General features: G+C 50.2%; 1 protein-coding gene across 1 annotated transcript in view; it reads left to right on the forward strand.

The window, feature by feature from the left end:
• LOC137378425 (fer-1-like protein 4) overlaps positions 1–19,558 on the forward strand; it is a 518,691-nt gene that overhangs the window by 218,603 nt on the left and 280,530 nt on the right. The window contains 1 exon segment of the mRNA XM_068048756.1: positions 19,016–19,116. Coding sequence (XP_067904857.1) covers positions 19,016–19,116 — 101 coding nt within the window.

Genomic DNA, 19,558 nt, shown 5'->3' on the forward strand with positions numbered 1-19,558 from the left:
TGTGCTGGAAAAAGAAGCACATTTCCTTTGGACTATGAACATAAAGCAGGCCATTTAGCCCAGCTGTTCCCTGCTAGTGGTTATGCTACTCGTGCGTCTTCCCATCCATTCCCATTTAATCCTGCCTACTACTATCAGCATCATCTTCCATTTCTTTCACTCTTATCTACCTTTGCCTTAAAGCAACACTGAGGATGGAGAGCGGTGTGGCTGCACTCCCACCTCACCAGTTGTGTACGCAGCAAGAGGATTCACATTTGTGCTACCACTGGACACGGCATGCTTGTTTCTTTTAGTGCTCAGTCTCTTCTTGCTGAATGTTCACCAAGTGCTTGACCCCTTTGGACGCCTTCTCTGCTTGACAGGCAGCAGCTTGCAATTGCGGAGTCTCACAAGGCTCTGCATGGTTGTTTCAAGGGCGGATGGGGAAACATGTGGCTGTGTGTCCACGTGCACTGCTTGGATGGGTGCAGGAACAGGTGACTGTGTAACTGAAACAGCAAGGAGAGGCTACCGCAGGTGGGGGAAGTGGAGCTTTGAACAGGCAGGCGTATGTATGGTCCATCAGATCATTAGGCCAGGGGGTGAAACGCTCAGGATCCATGGATTGTGGCACGCGACTGATGTCCAGCGCGTGGCCACCTCCATCTGAAGGTGCTTCCGGGCAATTGTTGGCAAATTAATTGGCTCCATCTCATCAGCCAGTCCTTGTGTTTATGGCGCATGCACAGAAAAAGGCACTCCCCTTTCGCTCCGCTGCTCCCCCCCGACCTCCCTTCCCCCCTCCCTCCCGACCTCCCTTCCCCCCTCCCTCCCGACCTCCCTTCCCCCCTCCCTCCCGACCCCCCTCCCTCCCGACCTCCCTTCCCTCCCATCCCTCCCTTCCCTTCCCTCCCATCCCTCCCATCCCTCCCTTCCCTTCCCTCCCATCCCTCCCTTCCCTTCCCTCCTTTCCCCCCCTCCCTTCCCTCCTTTCCCTCCTTCCCCCCCTCCCTCCTTTCCCCCCCTCCCTCCTTTCCCCCCCTCCCTTCCCTCCTTTCCCCCCTCCCTTCCCTCCTTTCCCCCCCTCCCTTCCCTCCTTTCCCCCCCTCCCTTCCCTCCTTTCCCCCCCTCCCTTCCCTCCTTTCCCCCCCTCCCTTCCCTCCTTTCCCCCCCTCCCTTCCCTCCTTTCCCCCCCTCCCTTCCCTCCTTTCCCCTCCCCTCCTTCCCTCCTTTCCCCCCTCCCTTCCCTCCTTTCCCCCCCTCCCTTCCCTCCTTTCCCCCCCTCCCTTCCCTCCTTTCCCCCCTCTCTTCCCTCCTTTCCCCCCCTCCCTTCCCTTCCCTCCTTTCCCCCCCTCCCTTCCCTCCTTTCCCCCCTCTCTTCCCTCCTTTCCCCCCCTCCCTTCCCCCCTCCCCTCCCCCCTCCCCCCGACCTCCCTTCCCCCCTCCCTCCCCCCTCCCCCGACCTCCCTTCCCCCCTCCCCCCCGACCTCCCTTCCCCCCTCCCCCCCGACCTCCCTTCCCCCCTCCCCCCCGACCTCCCTTCCCCCCTCCCCCCCGACCTCCCTTCCCCCCTCCCCCCCGACCTCCCTTCCCCCCCTCCCTTCCCTCCTTTCCCCCCTCCCTTCCCTCCTTTCCCCCCTCCCTTCCCTCCTTTCCCCCCTCCCTTCCCTCCTTTCCCCCCTCCCTTCCCTCCTTTCCCCCCCTCCCTTCCCTCCTTTCCCCCCTCCCTTCCTCCTTTCCCTCCCTTCCCTTCCACCCTCCCTTCCCCCCTTTCCCCCCTCCCTTCCCTCCTTTCCCCCCCTCCCTTCCCTCCTTTCCCCCCCTCCCTTCCCTCCTTTCCCCCCCTCCCTTCCCTCCTTTCCCCCCCTCCCTTCCCTCCTTTCCCCCCCCTCCCCTTCCCTCCTTTCCCCCCCTCCCTTCCCTCCTTTCCCCCCCTCCCTTCCCTCCTTTCCCCCCCCTCCCTTCCCTCCTTTCCCCCCCCTCCCTTCCCTCCTTTCCCCCCCTCCTTTCCCTCCTTTCCCCCCCTCCTTTCCCCCCTCCTTTCCCCCCCTCCTTTCCCCCCCTCCTTTCCCCCCCTCCTTTCCCCCCCTCCTTTCCCCCCCTCCTTTCCCCCCCTCCTTTCCCCCCCTCCTTTCCCCCCCTCCCTTCCCCCCTCCCTTCCCCCCTCCTTTCCCCCCCTCCCTTCCCTCCTTTCCCCCCTCCCTTCCCTCCTTTCCCCCCCTCCCTTCCCTCCTTTCCCCCCCTCCCTTCCCTCCTTTCCCCCCTCCCTTCCCTTCCCTCCTTTCCCCCCCTCCCTTCCCTTCCCTCCTTTCCCCCCCCTCCCTTCCCTTCCCTCCTTTCCCTTCCCTCCTTTCCCCCCCTTCCCCCCCTTCCCCCCCGACCTCCCTTCCACCCCCGACCTCCCTTCCCCCCCCGACCTCCCTTCCCCCCCCCGACCTCCCTTCCCCCCCCGACCTCCCTTCCCCCCCCTTCCCCCCCCTTACCCCCCCTCCCCCCCCCTTCCCCCCCTCCCCCCCTTCCCTCCCGACCTCCCTTCCCTCCTTTCCCCCCTCCCTTCCCTCCTTTCCCCCTCCCTTCCTTTCCCCCCCTCCCTTCCCTCCTTTACCCCCTCCCTTCCCTCCTTTCCCCCCCTCCCTTCCCTCCTTTCCCCCCTCTCTTCCCTCCTTTCCCCCCTCTCTTCCCTCCTTTCCCCCCTCCCTTCCCCCCCTCCCTTCCCCCCTCCCTTCCCTCCTTTCCCCCCTCTCTTCCCTCCTTTCCCCCCTCCCTTCCCCCCTCCCCTCCCCCCTCCCTTCCCCCCTCCCCTCCCCCCTCCCCCCGACCTCCCTTCCCCCCTCCCCCCCGACCCTCCCTTCCCCCCTCCCCCCCGACCTCCCTTCCCCCCTCCCCCCCGACCTCCCTTCCCCCCTCCCCCCGACCTCCCTTCCCCCCCTTCCCTCCTTTCCCCCCTCCCTCCTTTCCCCCCTCCCTTCCCTCCTTTCCCCCCTCCCTTCCCTCCTTTCCCCCCTCCCTTCCCTCCTTTCCCCCCTCCCTTCCCTCCTTTCCCCCCTCCCTTCCCTCCTTTCCCCCTCCCTTCCCTCCTTTACCCCCTCCCTTCCCTCCTTTTACCCCCTCCCTTCCCTCCTTTCCCCCCTCCCTTCCCTCCTTTCCCTCCTTTCCCTCCTTTCCCCCCTTTCCCCCTTTCCCCCTTTCCCCCCTTTCCCCCTCCCTTCCCTCCTTTCCCCCCCTCCCTTCCCTCCTTTCCCCCCTCCCTTCCCTCCTTTCCCCCCCTCCCTTCCCTCCTTTCCCCCCATCCCTTCCCTCCTTTCCCCCCTCCCTTCCCTCCTTTCCCCCCCCTCCCTTCCCTCCTTTCCCCCCCTCCCTTCCCTCCTTTTCCCCCCTCCTTTCCCCCCCTCCTTTCCCCCCTCCTTTCCCCCCCTCCTTTCCCCCCCTCCTTTCCCCCCCTCCTTTCCCCCCCTCCTTTCCCCCCTCCTTTCCCCCCCTCCTTTCCCCCCCTCCTTCCCCCCTCCTTTCCCCCCCTCCTTTCCCCCCCTCCCTTCCCTCCTTTCCCCCCCTCCCTTCCCTCCTTTCCCCCCCTTCCCTCCTTTCCCCCCCTCCCTTCCCTTCCCTCCTTTCCCCCCCTTCCCCCCCTTCCCCCCCGACCTCCCTTCCCCCCCTTCCCCCCTTCCCCCCTTCCCCCCCTTCCCCCCCTTCCCCCCCTACCCCCCCTTCCCCCCCGACCTCCCTTCCCCCCCTTCCCCCCCTTCCCTCCCGACCTCCCTTCCCCCCCTTCCCTCCCGACCTCCCTTCCCTCCTTTCCCCCCTCCCTTCCCTCCTTTCCCCCCTCCCTTCCCTCCTTTCCCCCCTCCCTTCCTTTCCCCCCTCCCTTCCCTCCTTTCCCCCTCCCTTCCCTCCTTTCCCCCCTCCCTTCCCTCCTTTCCCCCCTCCTTCCCTCCTTTCCCCCCCTCCCTTCCCTCCTTCCCCCCTCCCTTCCCTCCTTTCCCCCCTCCCTTCCCTCCTTTCCCTCCTTTCCCTTCCCTTCCCTCCCCTCCTTTCCCTCCCTTCCTTTCCCTCCCTTCCTTTCCCTCCCCTCCTTTCCCTCCCCTCCTTTCCCTCCCCTCCTTTCCCTCCCCTCCTTTCCCTCCCCTCCTTTCCCTCCCCTCCTTTCCCTCCCCTCCTTTCCCTCCCCTCCTTTCCCTCCCTTCCCTTCCCTCCCTTCCCTTCCCTCCTTTCCCTCCCTTCCCTCCTTTCCCTCCCTTCCCTTCCCTCCTTTCCCCCTTCCCTCCTTTCCCTCCCTTCCCTTCCCTTCCCCCCCTCCCCTCCTTTCCCCCCTCCCTTCCTTTCCCCCCTCCCTTCCTTTCCCCCCTCCCTTCCTTTCCCCCCCTCCCTTCCTTTCCCCCCCTCCCTTCCTTTCCCCCCCTCCCTTCCTTTCCCCCCCTCCCTTCCTTTCCCCCCCTCCCTTCCTTTCCCTCCCTCCCTTCCTTTCCCTCCCTTCCCTTCCCTTCCTTTGCCTCCCTTCCCTTCCTTTGCCTCCCTTCCCTTCCCTTGCCTCCCTTCCCTTCCCTTCCCTTCCCTTGCCTCCCTTCCCTTCCCTTCCCTTCCCTTGCCTCCCTTCCCTCCCTTGAAATGTATTTTCAGAGCAACTTACCTTGGAACAATCTCCTCTGTCTAATAAAAATGAAGCAAATGTCCAAAATGACTAAATAATTGAGATAAAATGCCCGACGAAACCTCTCCTCCTTCCATTTTCAAAAACTCGCGCCGAAGCTTTCGGAAGATTGACGCACATGCGCACACGGTCTCGGGCCCTCTGCGCATGCGCTGCGGTCCGGATTGCCAGGACCAGTTTGCGCATGCGCAAAGGCCAACCTGGCGTGTTCCCCGAGCAAGATGACGTTATGCGATGACGTCGTCTGCACATGCGCAAACTGGTCCTGGCAAGGACCAGTCTAGCGCATGCGCAGAGGGCCCGAGACCGTGTGAGCATGTGCGCACCGCGGCGCATTCTGATGACGTTAGCGTTGTCATCAATCACTTTGTAAATTGAAAGAAGAAAACAGTTGTGGAGAGAGAAGCAGAGTTAACCTTTCAGGTCTGTGACCTTTCATCAGAAATGGCAAAGGTTGGATAAGAATTAAGTTTTAAACAAGTGAAGGGGGTGTGAGGTGGGTTGTTGGTGGGGAAGAGAACAAAAGGGAAGGTGTATGATAGGGCAGAGGGCAGGAGAGATTAAATAACAAAGCTGTCATGGGACAAAGGCAAAGAACAAGTTAATGGTTGTGGTAAAAGACAAAGCATTGGTCCAGAGAGACTGTTAATAGCAGAATAATGAGCAGCTCTGTCCACATGGTTAAAAATAACATAAAATAAAAGAATTTAAAAAATTAGAAAAATATAAAAAAAAGGCCAGTCATGCTCTGAAATTGTTGAACTCAATATTGAGTCCGCTAGGCTGCAGAATGCCTAATGAAAAGATCAGGTGCTGCTCCTCGAGCTTGCTTTGATGTTCACTGAAACACTGCAGTAGGCCTAGGGCAGATATGAGAGCATGAGAGCATGGGTGTATGTTGAAATGGCAACCAACCGGAAGCTCAGGGTCATGCTTTCGGACTGAGGGAGGTGTTCCGCAAAGTGGTCACCCAGTCTGCGTTTGGTCTCCCCAATATAGAGGTGACCGCATTGTGAGCAGCGAATACAGTATACTAAATTTAAAGAAGTACAAGTAAATCGCTGCTTCACCTGGAAGGAGTGTTTGGGGCCTTGGCTGGTGAGGAGAGAGGAAGTAAAAGGGCAGATATTACACCTCTTGCGATTGCATGGGAAGGTGCTGTGGGAAGGGGATGAGGTGGCGGAGGTGATGGAGGAGTGGAGCAGGGTATTGCAGAGGGAACGATCTCTTTGGAATGCTGACAGGGGAGGGGAAGGGAAGATGTGTTTGGTAGTGGCATCATGCTGGAGGTGGCGGAAATGGCGGAGGAGTATGCTTTGGATGTGGAGGCTGGTGGGGTGGAAAGTGAGGACAAAGGGAACCCTGTTGCATTTCTGGGAGGTGGGGTCATGGTCCAGGGGAGATAGGAAGAAGTGTCTGAGGATTGGCGCGCCTGACAACAACAGCATCACCCTTGTCAGCAGGTTTGATCATAATGTTGGGGTTAGACTTGAGAGAAGGGAGTGCAGGAAGTTTGGAGGGAGACAGGTTAGAGTGAGTGAGAGGAGCGGAGAAATTGAGATGGCCGATGTCACGGCGAGAGTTCTCAATGAAAAGATCAAGAGTGGGTAACAAGCCAGAGGGAGGGGTCCAGGTGGAGGGAGAATACTGGAGGCAGGTGAAAGGGTCCGCTGGTCAGTGGGAAGTCTCCTGGTCAAAGCAGTGAGCTGGGAGCTGAAGATGACGGAAGAAGAGCTCAACACCATGCCGAGTGCGAAATTCATTGAGGTGGGAGCATAAGGGGATAAAACGGAATCCTTTGTTAAGTATAGATCGTTCAGCATCAGAGATGAGAAGGTCAGAGGGTATTGTGAATACACGGCAAGGGGTCAGATTAGGAGAAAGGATGGGAGGGAAGTAAGGGGAAAGAAGGTTCTGGAGGGGTGTTGGTACCCATGAGCTGTTGGAGCTTGCATTCCTTAACTCCGAAAAGGAAGAAAAAAAGTTTTTGTTAAGACGAAGGATGAAATGAAACTGCGGAGCAGAACAGCTTTGAGATAAGGTGAGGCAGTGTTTCTGGGGAGGGAGGTCAAGTGTGTACATGTGGCAGCGTTTGGCACTGAGTGTGGATCTCAGGATGTGGCGAGAACAGCACCCTGAGGAAAATCAAGCCACTGTCCCCGCAAGTGTCACTGACCTCATCTCCTCTGGAGATCTTTCCTCTACATCTTCCAACCACATAGTCTCACAACCCCAGACAGCCCGCTTCTACCTCCTTCCCAAAATCCACAAACAGGACTGCCCCGGCAGACCCATCGTTTCAGCCTCTTCCTGCCCCACTGAACTTATTTCTTCCTATCTTGACACTATCTTTTCTCCGCTGGTCCAGTCTCTTCCCACCTACATCCGTGACTCTTCTGAAGCCCTACGTCATTTTGACAATTTCCAGTTTCCTGGCCCTAACCGCCCCCTCTTCACAATGGACGTCCAATCCCTCTACACTTCCCTCCTCCACCAGGATGGTTTGAGGGCTCTCCGCTTCTTCCTTGAACAGAGGCCCAACCAGTCCCCATCCACCACCACCCTCCTCCGCCTGGCTGAACTTGTTCTCACATTGAACAACTTCTCCTTCAACTCCACTCACTTCCTTTAAGTAAAAGGTGTTGCTATGGGTACCCGCATGGGTCCTAATTATGCCTGTCTTTTTGTGAGATATTTCAAACATTCCTTATTCCAGTCCTACTCAGGCCCCCTCCCCCAACTCTTTTTCCGGTACTTTGACGACTGTATCAGTGCCGCTTCCCACTCTCACTCTGAACTGGAAAACTTCATCAACTTTGCTTCCAATTTCTACCCTCTTCTCACCTTTACATGGCCCTTCTCTGACACTTCCTTTCCCTTCCTTGACTTCTCTGTCTCCATTTCTGGGGATAGGCTGTCTAATAACATTCATTATAAGCCCACCGACTCCCACGGCTACCTTGACTACACTTCTTACACACCCTTCATCTGCACACCCTGTTTCCTGTAAGGACTCCATCCCATTCTCCCAGTTTCTCTGTCTCCGACGCATCTATTCTGATGATACAACCCTCCACAACAGCGCTTCTGACTTGTCTTCCTTTTTCCTCAACCGAGGATTCCCCCCACTGTGGTTGACAGGGCCCTCAACCATGTCCAACCTATTTCCCGCACTTCTGTCCTCACCCCTTGCCCGTCCTCCCAGAACTGCAACAGGGTTCCCCTTGTCCTCACTTTGCACCCCACCAGCCTCCACAACCTAAGGATCATCTTCTGCCATTTCCGCCACCTCCAGCGTGATGCCACCACCAAACACATCTTCCCTTCCCCTCCCCTGTCAGCATTCCAAAGGGATCATTACCTCCTCCATCACCCCCGGCATCTCATCCCCATCCCACAGCTTCACAGTGCAATCGCAGGAGGTGTAATACCTGCCCTTTTACTTCCTCTCTCCTCACTATCCAAGGCTCCAAACACTTCTCCCAGGTGAAGCAGTGATTTACTTGTACTTCTTTCAATTTAGTATACTGTATTCGCTGCTCACAATGTGGTCGCCTCTACATTGGGGAGACCAAGCGCAGATTGGGTGACTGCTTTGTGGAACACCTCTGCTCAGTCCGAATGCATGACTCTGTACCTCCGGTTGCTTGCCATTTCAACACACCCCCCGCTGTCATGCCCACATTTCTGTCCTTGGCCTGCTGCAGTGTTCCAGTGAACATCAGTGCAAGCTCGAGGAGCAGCACCTGATCTTTTGATTAGTCACTCTACTGCTTTGCGGACTGAACATTGAGTTCAAAAAGTTCAGAGCATGACTGGCCTTTTTTTCTATTTTTTTTATTATTTTATTTTTTAACCATGTGCCTGTTTTTCATGTAAACAGAGCTGCTCATTATTCTGCCATTAACACTCTCTCTGGACTAATGCTTTGTCTTTCACCACAAGCATTAACACACTCTTTGCCTTTGTCCCATGACAGCTTTGTTATTTAATCTCTCCTGCCCTCTGCCCTATCACACACCTTCCCTTTTGTTCTCTTCCCCACCAAACCACCCCACCCCCTTCACTTGCTTAAAGTCTAATTATTTTCTAACCTTTGCCAGTTCTGATGAAAGGTCACAGACCTGATACATTAACTCTGCTTCTCTCTCCACAGATTTTGCTTGACCTGCTGAGTATTTCCAGCACTTTCTGTTTTTATTTCAGATTTCCAGCATCTGCAATATTTTGCTTTTATTTAAGAAAACAAGTGTGTCGGGAAAGGCGATCTTTAATCTTTGCTTTTTTTATTTGTTCATGGGATGTGGGCATCTCTGGCTAGACCAGCATTTATTGCCCATCCCTAATTGCCCTTAAACTGAATGGCTTGCTAGGCCATTTCAGAGGGCATTTAAGAGTCAATCACATTGCTGTGGGTCTGGAGTCACATGTAGGCCAGACCAGGTAAGGACAGCAGATTTCCTTCCCTAAAGGACATTAGTGAACCAGATGGGTTTTTACAATAATCGACAGTGGTTTCATGGCTACCTAATAACTAGCTTTTATTTAAATTCCAGATTTATTAATTGAATTCGAATTTCACCATCTGCCGTGGTGGGATTCGAACCCTTATCCCCAGAGCATTAGCCTGGGTCTCTGGATTACTACTGCAATGACATTACCACTATGCCACCCCCTCCCCCATTTGTGGCAAGGTTTTACCAGACAATCAGTGATGCTGCACCAAGGGGTGCTGGGCAGGGGAAGTTTACATGAGAACATAAGAAATAGGAGCAGGAGTAGGCCATTCAGCCCCTCAAATCTGCTCCGCCATTCAATAAGATCATGGCTGATTTGATTGTGACCCTAACACCACTTTCCTGCCTGCCCCATAACCCCTGACTCGCTTGTAGATCAAAAATCTGTCTAACTCAGCCGTGAATATATTCAAAAACCAAGCCTCCACTTTTCTTTGGGTTAGCGAATTCCAAAGATTAACAACCCTCTGAGAGAAGAAATTCCTTCTCAGAATCAGAATCACAGAATAATACAGTGCAGAAGAGGCCCTTCAGCCGATCGAGTCTGCACCGATGCATTAAAGACACCTGACATGTCTACCTAATCCCATTTGCCAGCACTTGGCCCATAGCCTTGAATGTTATGACGTGCCAAGTGCTCATCCAGGTACTTTTTAAAGGATGTGAGGCAACCTGCCTCTACCACCCTCCCAGGCAGGGCATTCCAGACCGTCACCACCCTCTGGGTAAAAAAGTTCTTCCTCAAATCCCCCTTAAACCTCCTGCCCCTCACCTTAAACTTGTGACTCCTCGTAACTGACCCTTCAAATAAGGGAAACAGCTGCTCCCTATCCACCCTGTCCATGCCCCTCATCATCTTGTACACCTCGATCAGGTCACCCCTCAGTCTTCTCTGCTCCAGTGAAAACAACCCAAGCCTATCCAACCTCTCTTCATAGCTTAAATGTTCCATCCCAGGCAACATCCTGGTGAATCACCTCTGCACCCCCTCCAATGCAATCACATCTTTCCTATAATGTGGCGACCAGAATTGCACACAGTACTCCAGCTGTGGCCTTACCAAAGTTCTGTACAACTCCAACATGACCTCCCTGCTTTTGTAATCTATGCCTCGATTGATAAAGGCAAGTGTCCCATATGCCTTTTTCACCACCCTATTAACCTGCCCTTCTGCCTTCAGAGATCTATGGACAAACATGCCAAGGTCCCTTTGTTCCTCGGAACTTCCCAGTGTCAGGCCATTCATTGAATACTTCCGTGTCACATTACTCCTTCCAAAGTGTATCACCTCACACTTTTCAGTGTTAAATTCCATCTGCCACTTTTCTGCCCATTTGACCATCCCGTCTATATCTTCCTGTAACCTAAGACACTCCACCTCACTGTTAACCACTCGGCCAGTCTTTGTGTCATCCGCGAACTTACTGATCCTACCCCCCCACATAGTCATCTATGTCGTTTATATAAATGACAAACAATAGGGGACCCAGCACAGATCCCTGTGGTACGCCACTGGACACTGGCTTCCAGTCACTAAAACAGCCGTCTGTCATCACTCTCTGTCTCCTACAGGTAAGCCAATTTTGAATCCACCTTATCAAGTTACCTTGTATCCCATGTGCATTTGCTTTCTTGATAAGTCTCCCATGTGGGACCTTGTCAAAGGCTTTGCTGAAATCCATGTAAACTACATCAACTGCACTACCCTCATCTACACAAATGGTCACATGCTCAAAAAATTCAATCAAATTTGTTAGGCAAGAGATACAAGATGCACTGCAGCAATGCACCAAGGCTCCTTAGGCAGCACCTTCCAAACCCACGGCCTTTACCAACTAGAAGGACAAGGGCAGCAAATGCATGGGAACATCACCACCTTACATTCCCCTCCAAGTCACACACCATCCTGACTTGGAACTATATCGCCGTTCCTTCACTGTCGCTGGGTCAAAATCCTGGAACTCCCTTTCTAACAGCACTGTGGGTCTACCTACCCCAAATGGACTGCAGTGGTTCAAGAAGGCAGCTCACCACCACCTTCTCAAGGGCAATTTGGCATGGGCAATAAATGCTGGCCTAGCCAGCGACACCCACATCCCTGAATGAATTTTTTAAAAATCACCGTTCCTTCACTGTTGCTGGGTCAAAATCCTGGAACTTCCTTCCTAACAGCGCTGTAGATGTACCTGCACCCCAAGAACTGCAGCGGTTCAAGAAGGCAGCTCCCATGAACCTTCTCAAGGGCAATTAGGGATGGGCAACAAATGCTGGTCTAGCCAGCGTTATCCCATGCATAAATAAAAAAAAGCCCCCTCAGATACTAATATATTTCAGTAAGATCAACTCTCATTCTTCTTAACTCCATTTAGTATAGGCCCAACCTGCTCAACCTTTCCTCATAAGACAACCCCTTCATCCCAGGAATCAACCCAGTGAACTTTCTCTGAACTGCCTCCAATGGAAGCATATCGCTCCTTAAATAAGGAGACCAAAATTGTACACAGTTCTGTAGGTGCAGTCTCACCAATACCCTGTACGTTGTAGCAAAGAGCACATCGGGAGAGGGAGAGAGACAGTTTCAAAAAAGGTCGGGAACTCGAGGAATGACATCATAGGAAAGTCATAAGTTGTTTGGCTGGTGAGTATTTTGCTATTTTGCTCATTTATCGTTCAAAACGCAGGTAATTTATCAGTAATTGTAAGCTTTTATTGGTATTAGTAAAGTTTATTAATTAGTAAGTTGATTGGCTGGTAAATGTTTAGTGTAAGGACAGTGTGTTAATAGCCAGCTTAGCACACTATCGTTCGGGAAAATCTATAAATAAAAGAACTAACACTTTCAAATAAATATGTAAAACACATACCTGTGTAATTAAGAAACGCATAACTCTTAGTTGTAGGTGGTACTAGCATTTCATAAGCACAGTAAATTGTAGTATACATAAGAATTATTCTAAGTTAATTAAGAAAGTAATTAAAGTAAATTAACTAAATAACATAAGTTAACAGTGGCAGGACAGGTGTTGTGTTGCAGCTGTGGAATGTGGAATCTCCTGGATGCCAACGTGATCCAGGACAAACACGCCTGCAGAAAGTGTAAGCAGCGAGAGGAATTCCGGATCAGGATTATTGATCTGGAAGTCAAACTGCAAACACAGTGCAATATTAGGGAGGGGGAGAGATACCTGGACACTTTGTACCAGAAGATGGTCACACCCCTTAGAATAGGGTCGTCTGTTTTGGCCAGCGGTGAGGGACAGGAGGGTGGGACCATGAGTGAGACAGGTAAAGGGACTGAGCAGACAGTAATGAAGGAGCCTCAGCCTTTGCAATTGTCAAACAGGTTTGAGGTGCTTGCAGCCTGTGTGAATGTTTAGTTTAGTTTAGTTTAGAGATACAGCACTGAAACAGGCCCTTCGGCCCACCGAGTCTGTGCCGACCATCAACCACCCATTTATACTAATCCTACACTAATTCCATATTCCTACCACATCCCCACTTGTCCCTATATTTCCCTACCACCTACCTATACTAGGGGCAATTTATAATGGCTAATTTACCTATCAACCTGCAAGTCTTTGGCATGTGGGAGGAAACCGGAGCACCTGGAGGAAACCCACGCAGACACAGGGAGAACTTGCAAACTCCACACAGGCAGTACCCAGAATCGAACCCGGGTCACTGGAGCTGTGGGCCTGCGGTGCTAACCACTGCGCTGCGAGGTCTGCAGGGTGGATGAGCAGACTGGCCGTAGCACCATGGTACAGAAGCGGGGGGAGCAAAAAGGAAAGTAGTGGTAGTTGGGGACAGTATAGTGAGTAGGATTGACACTGTTCTCTGCAGCAAAGAATGAGAGTCCAGAAGGCTGTGTTGCCTGCCCGGTGCCAGGGTTCAGGACATCTGCTCAGGGCTGGAGAGGAACTTACTGTGGGAGGGAGAGGATCCAGTCATTGTGGTCCACGTATCAATGACAGAGGCAGAATAAGGAAAGAGTTTCTGCATAGTCCGTAGGTGGAGCTAGGCACCAAATTAAGAAACAGAACTTCAAAGATAATAACCTCCGGATTATTAGCTGAGCCACGTGCAAGTTGGCATAGGGCAAATAAGATTAGAGAAATGAATGTGTGGCTCAAAGACTGGTGTGGTAGAAGTGGGTTCTGGTTCGTGGGGCACTGACACCAGTACTGGGGAAAGTGGGGCTGTACCATTAGGATGGTCTTCACCTGAACCATGCTGAGGTAGGTGTTCTGGTGAGCTGCATAACTAGAGAAGTAGAGAGGGCTTTAAACTAAATAATGGGGGCAAGGGATCAAATTTGGGAAGATGTGGTAAATTAAAGAGTAGAGACAAGGCAAGAGGGAAAGGTATTAATATGGGAAATGATAATCAGACAGTGGCAGGAAGAGACAGAGAGTACAAATCTGAGTAAATCAGCAGATAAAGCTAGTGGTACAAAAATAATAAAAGGAGAAAACTAAAGGCTCTGTATCTGAATGCACGTAGCATTCTAAATAAAACAGATGAATTGATTGCATAAATGGAACTAAATATGATCTGATAGCCATTACAGAGACATGGCTGCAGGATGACATAGATTGGGACCAGAATCTTGAAGGGTATATGACATTTAGGAAGGACAGGAAGCTAGTGAAAGGTGGAGGGGTGGCTCGGTGAACTAATGCTGGTATTCGGTCAATAGAGAGGGATCACCTAAGTTCAGGAAACCAGGATGTAGAAGCGATTTTGAGAAATGATAAGGGCAAGAAGTCAATTGTGGGAGTGGTGTACAGGCCCCCTAACACAGTAGGACAGGTATGAAGGAAGAAATGATGGGAGCTTGTCAGAAAGGTACAGTGATAATCATGGGGAATTTTAACCTACATATGGACTGGAAAAATCAGATGGGCAAAGGTAGCCTGTATGAGGTGCTCATAGAATATTTTTATGATATTTTCTTAGAACAGCATGTTCTGGAGCCAACCAGAGAGCAGACTATACTAGATCTGGTATTGGGCCTCGTGATCGGATTAATTGATGACCTCATAGTGAAAGCACCCCTAGGCCGCACCGATCATAATATGACTGCATTTTACATTCAGTTTGAGGGAGAAAAGAGTGGGTCTAAGATTAGTATTTTAAACTTAAATAAGAGCAATTATGAGGGCATGAAAGCAGAGCTAGCTAAAATGAGCTGGCAAATTAGTTAAGGGATAAGTCAATAGAGATGCAGTGGCAGACATTTAAGGGGATATTTCAGAATGCACAGAATAAGTACATTCCAACGAGAAAGAAAAATTCCAAGTGGAGGACCTACCATCATAGTTAACTAAAAACGTTAAAGATAGTATCAAACTTAAAGAAAAAGCATATAATTGCGCAAAGATAGGTGGCAGGTCAGAAGATTGCACAGAATATGAAAAACAGAAAAGAATGACTAAAAGATTGATAAGGAGGGAAAAATTAGAGTACGAGAGAAGGCTAGTTAGAAATATAAAGACAGATAGAAAGAGTTTCTCAAGATATTTAAAAAAGAAAGGAGTTAACAAAGTGAACGTTGGTCCTACAGAAAGCGAGTCTGGGGAATGAATAATGGAAAATAAGGAGATGGCAGATGAATTGAACAGGTATTTTGCATCGGTCATCACCATAGAGGATACAAGTAACATCCCAGAAATAGCTATAAATCAGGAAATGAAAGGGAGGGAGGAATTCAAGAAAATTATAATCACCAGGGAAGTGGTACTGAGCAAATTGTTGGAGCTGCGGACTGACAAGTCCCCGGGTCCTGATGGACTTCATCCTGGGGTCTTAAAAGAAGTGATCATGTTTAACCAATTTATTGGAGTTCTTTGAAGAAGTAATATGTGCTGTGGATAAAGGGGAACAGGTGGATGTACTATACTTAGATTTCCAGAAAGCATTTGATAAGGTGCCACATCAAAGGTTATTGTGGAAAATAAAAGCTCACGGTGTAGGGGATAACATATTGGCATGGATAGAAGGTGTCTAGCAAACAGGAAACAGAGAGGAGGCATAAATGGGTCATTTTCTGGTTGGAAAGATGTAACGAATGGTGTGCTACAGGGATCAGTGCTGGGGTCTCAACGTTTTACAATTTATATAAATGACTTGGCTGAAGGGACCGAAGGTATGGTTGCTAAATTTGCTGATGACACAAAGATAGGTACGAAAATAAGTTGTGAAGAGGACAAAGGGAGGCTACAAAGGGATATATTTAGATTAAGTGAGTGGGCAAAGATTTGGCAAATGGAGTACAATGTGGAATTGTCCATTTTGGCAGGAAGAATAAAAAAGAAGCTTATTATCTAAAAGGTGAGAGTTTGCAGAGCTCTGAGATGCAGAGGGATCGGAGTGTCCTTGTACATGGTTCACAAAAGGAATACTTACATGCCAAATAGCAGAAGCAGCGTGCAGTGGACAGGGCTAAGCGATCTAACAACCAATGGATCAGATCTAAGCTCTGCAGTCCTGCCACATCCAGTCGGGATTGGTGGTGGACAATTAAACAACTGACAGGAGGAGGAAGGTCCAAAAACATCCCCTTCTTCATTGATGGGGGAGCCCAGCACATCAGTGTAAAAGACAAGGCTGAAGCATTTTCATCAGTCTTCAACCAGAAATGCCGAGTTGATGATCCATCTCAACCTCCTCCTGAGGTCCTGAGCATCACAGATGCCAGTCTTCAGCCAATCCGATTTACTCCACGTGATATCAAGAAACGGCTGAAGGTACTGGATACTACAAAGGCTATGGGCCCTGAAAACATTCTGGCAATAGTACTGAAGACCTGTGCTCCAGTATTAGCCACGTCCCTAGCCAAGTTCTTCCAGTACAGCTACAACACTGGCATCGAATCAGCAATGTGGAAAATTGTCCAGGTATGTCCTTTACACAAAAAGCAGGACAAATCCGACCTGGCTAATTACCACCCTATCAGTCTACTCCCAATCATCAGCAAAGTGATGGAAGGTGTCATCAACAGTGCTATCAAGCGGCACTTGCTCAGCAATAACCTGCTCACTGATGTTCAGTTTGGGTTCCGCCAGGGCCACTCAGCTCCTGACTTCATTACAGCCTTGGTCCAAACATGGACAAAAGAACTGAACTCCAGGGGTGAGGTGTGAGTGACTGCCCTTGACATCAAGGCAGCATTTGACTGAGTATGGCATCAAGGAGCCCTAGCAAAACTGAGATCAATGGGAATCAGGGGGAAACTCTCTGCTGGTTGGAGTCATACCTAGTAGTAGGTTGTGGTTGTTTGAGGTCAATCATCTCAGTCCCAGGACATTACTGCAGGAGTTCCTCAGGGTAGTATCCTAGGCCCAGCCATCTTCAGTTACTTCATCAATGGCCTTCCTTCCATCATAAGGTCAGAAGTGGGGATGTTCGCTGATGATTGCACAATGTTCAGCACCATTTGTGACTCCTCAGATACTGAAGCAGGCTGTGCAGAAATGCTGCAAGACCTGGACAATATCCAGGCTTGGGCTAATAAGTAACAAGTAACATTCACGCCACACAAGTGCCAGGCAATGACCATCTCAAATAAGAGAGAATCTAACCATCGCCCCTTGAAGTTCAATGGCATTACCATCGCTGAATCCCCCACTATCAACATCCTGGGGGTCACTATTGACCAGAAACAGAACTGGAGTAGCCACATAAATGCTGTGGCTAGAAGAGCAAGTCATAAGGTGGGAATTCTGCGGCGAGTAACTCACCTCCTGACTCCCCAAAGCCTGTCCACCATCTACAAGGTGCAAGTCAGGAGTGTGATGGAATACTCTCCATTTGCCTGGATGGGTGCAGCTCCAACAGCACTCAAGAAGCTCAACACCATCCAGGTCAAAGGAGCCCACTTGCTTGGCTCCCCATCCACCACCTTCAGCATTCACTTCTTTCACCACAGTGGCAGCAGTGTATACCATCTACAAGATGCACTGCAGCAACTCACCAAGGCTCCTTCGACAGCACCATCTAAGCCTGCGACCTCTACCACCTAGAAGGACAAGGGCAGCAAATGCATGGAAACACTACCACTTGCAAGTTCCCCTCCAAGCCACATACCATCCAGACTTGGAACTATGTCGCCGTTCCTTCACCGTCGCTGGGTCAAAATCCTGGAACTCCCTTCCTAACAGCACTGTTGGTGTACTTACACCCCAAGGACTGCAGCAGTTCAAGAAGGCAGCTCACCATCACTCTCTTAAGGGCAATTAGGGATGGGCAATAAATGCTGGCATAGCCAGTGACGCCCACATCCCCTGAAAGAATAAATAAAAGGTTAGTATGCAGGTACTGCACATAATTAGGAAAGCTAACAGAAAGTTATCGTTTATTGTATGGGGAATTGAATACAAAAGTAGGGAGCTAATGCTTCAGCTATACAGGGCATTGGTGAGACCACATCTGGAGTATTGTGTACAGTATTCGTTTCTTATTTAAAGAAGGATGTAAATGCAGTGGAAGCAGTTCAGAGAAGGTTTACCAGACTAATTTTGGAGTGGGCGGGTTGTCTTATGAGGAAAGGTTGGACAGGCTAGGCTTGTATCCACTGGGGTTTAGAAGAATAAGAGACGACGTGGTTGAAACATATAAGATCCTGAGGGGTCTTGACAGGGTGGATGTGGAAAGGATGTTTCCCCTTGTGGGAGAATCTAAAACTGGGGAGGGTCACTGTTTAAAAATAAGGGGTCACCCATTTAGATTTTAGATACAGCACTGAAACAGGCCCTTCGGCCCACCGAGTCTGTGCTGACCATTAACCACCCATTATACTAATCCTACACTAATCCCATATTCCTACCACATCCTCACCTGTCTCTATATTTCCCTACCACCTACCTATACTAGGGGCAATTTATAATGGCCAATTAACCTATCAACCTGCAAGTCTTTTGGCTGTGGGAGGAAACCGGAGCACCCGGAGGAAACCCATGCAGACACAGGGAGAACTTGCAAACTCCACACAGGCAGTACCCGGAATTGAACCCGGGTCACTGGAGCTGTGAGGCTGCAGTGCTAACCACTGTGCCGCAGAGATGAGAATTTTTTTCCTTCAGAGGGTCTTGAGTCTTTGGAACAGAGTCTTTGAATATTTTTAAGGCAGAGGTAGATAGATTTTTGATGAGCAAGGGGGTGAAAGATTATCGGGGGTCGGCGGGAATGTGGAGTTGTGGTGACAATCGGATCAGCTATGATCCTGTTGAATGGTGGAGCAGGCTCGAGGGGCCGAGTGGCCTGCTCCTCCTATTTTGCATGTTCGTATGTCCCCCTTTGCAATAAAGGCCAACATTCCATTTGCTTTACTAATTACTTGCTGTACCTGCATGCCAACTTTTTTGTGATTCATATACGAGAGCTGTAAACGTTTACTGCACAGAAGGAGGCAATTTCGCCCATGGTGTCAGAGCAGAAAATCAAAACTAATTCCATTGCCTGCTTGCTTCCCTTCATCCTATCCTTAAATATTTTTCCAATTTTCATCAAAAATCTATGTTGATCTCTGCACCAACCACTTGCTGTAGTAAAGGATTCAGTGCTCCAACAACTTTTTGAGTGAAGGAATTTCTCCTAAACTCTTTCCTTTTTGAATTTACAGGCAGTGTGAACTTGTTTGCCTCACATAGGCACATCACCTCTTAGCCCAAATGTTGATGTTAGCTACTGAGCTAAGATGTTCAGTCAGTGTAGATGACAGTCAGCAGTAAGGCGATTTAAAAACCAGGGAATGGAGATGAAGAGTGCCTTTTGAAGAAAGGGAAATGTTAGCCATCATTTGACCTTTTAATAATATATTATGATTGGGCAGTAATGTTTAATTCTCTCTGTTTCCTCTTCCTTTACCCAGGAGGATGGGCTTGATGAAGTGGATCACATGATGAAGAGACCAAAGTCAGAGCCACAGACTCACCTTCATCAAATCTTGAAAGAGTTTATTGCTGGATGCAGGTCTTGTTTTGTTTTGTCACTGTTATATCTTAGATAGTACAAAAATTATCAGAATCTTTCTTGATGCCTTCAAAACTTTTTTGCAAATCTGTAGGAATCCTGGGATTTGTCAGGGAAACACAGTGAGATTTCTAGTTGAATTTTTTTTGAATTGAACAGAAACCCAAACATTCTTTTCTAGCATCACTTCTGCCACTGGAGTTCTCAGGACACAGCACACTTTCTGTCCTGGAAAAGATTACTTCTTGCCCTTCATTTCAGGCGAATCATGTTCATAATAACATAAATATATATAATATAATAAATAATATAATAATAAGAACAATAATAACAGAGGAGATATTCCTCCATGTTTACTGTGCTGCTTTCACTTCTAACTGCAAATTATGGACGTATTGGCATTTCCTTCAATACAATATTGGTAAAATTAAAGTCACCTTGT

Source organism: Heterodontus francisci, chromosome 16, assembly GCF_036365525.1.
Source record: "Heterodontus francisci isolate sHetFra1 chromosome 16, sHetFra1.hap1, whole genome shotgun sequence".
In the NCBI taxonomy this organism is placed as follows: Eukaryota; Metazoa; Chordata; class Chondrichthyes; order Heterodontiformes; family Heterodontidae; genus Heterodontus; species Heterodontus francisci.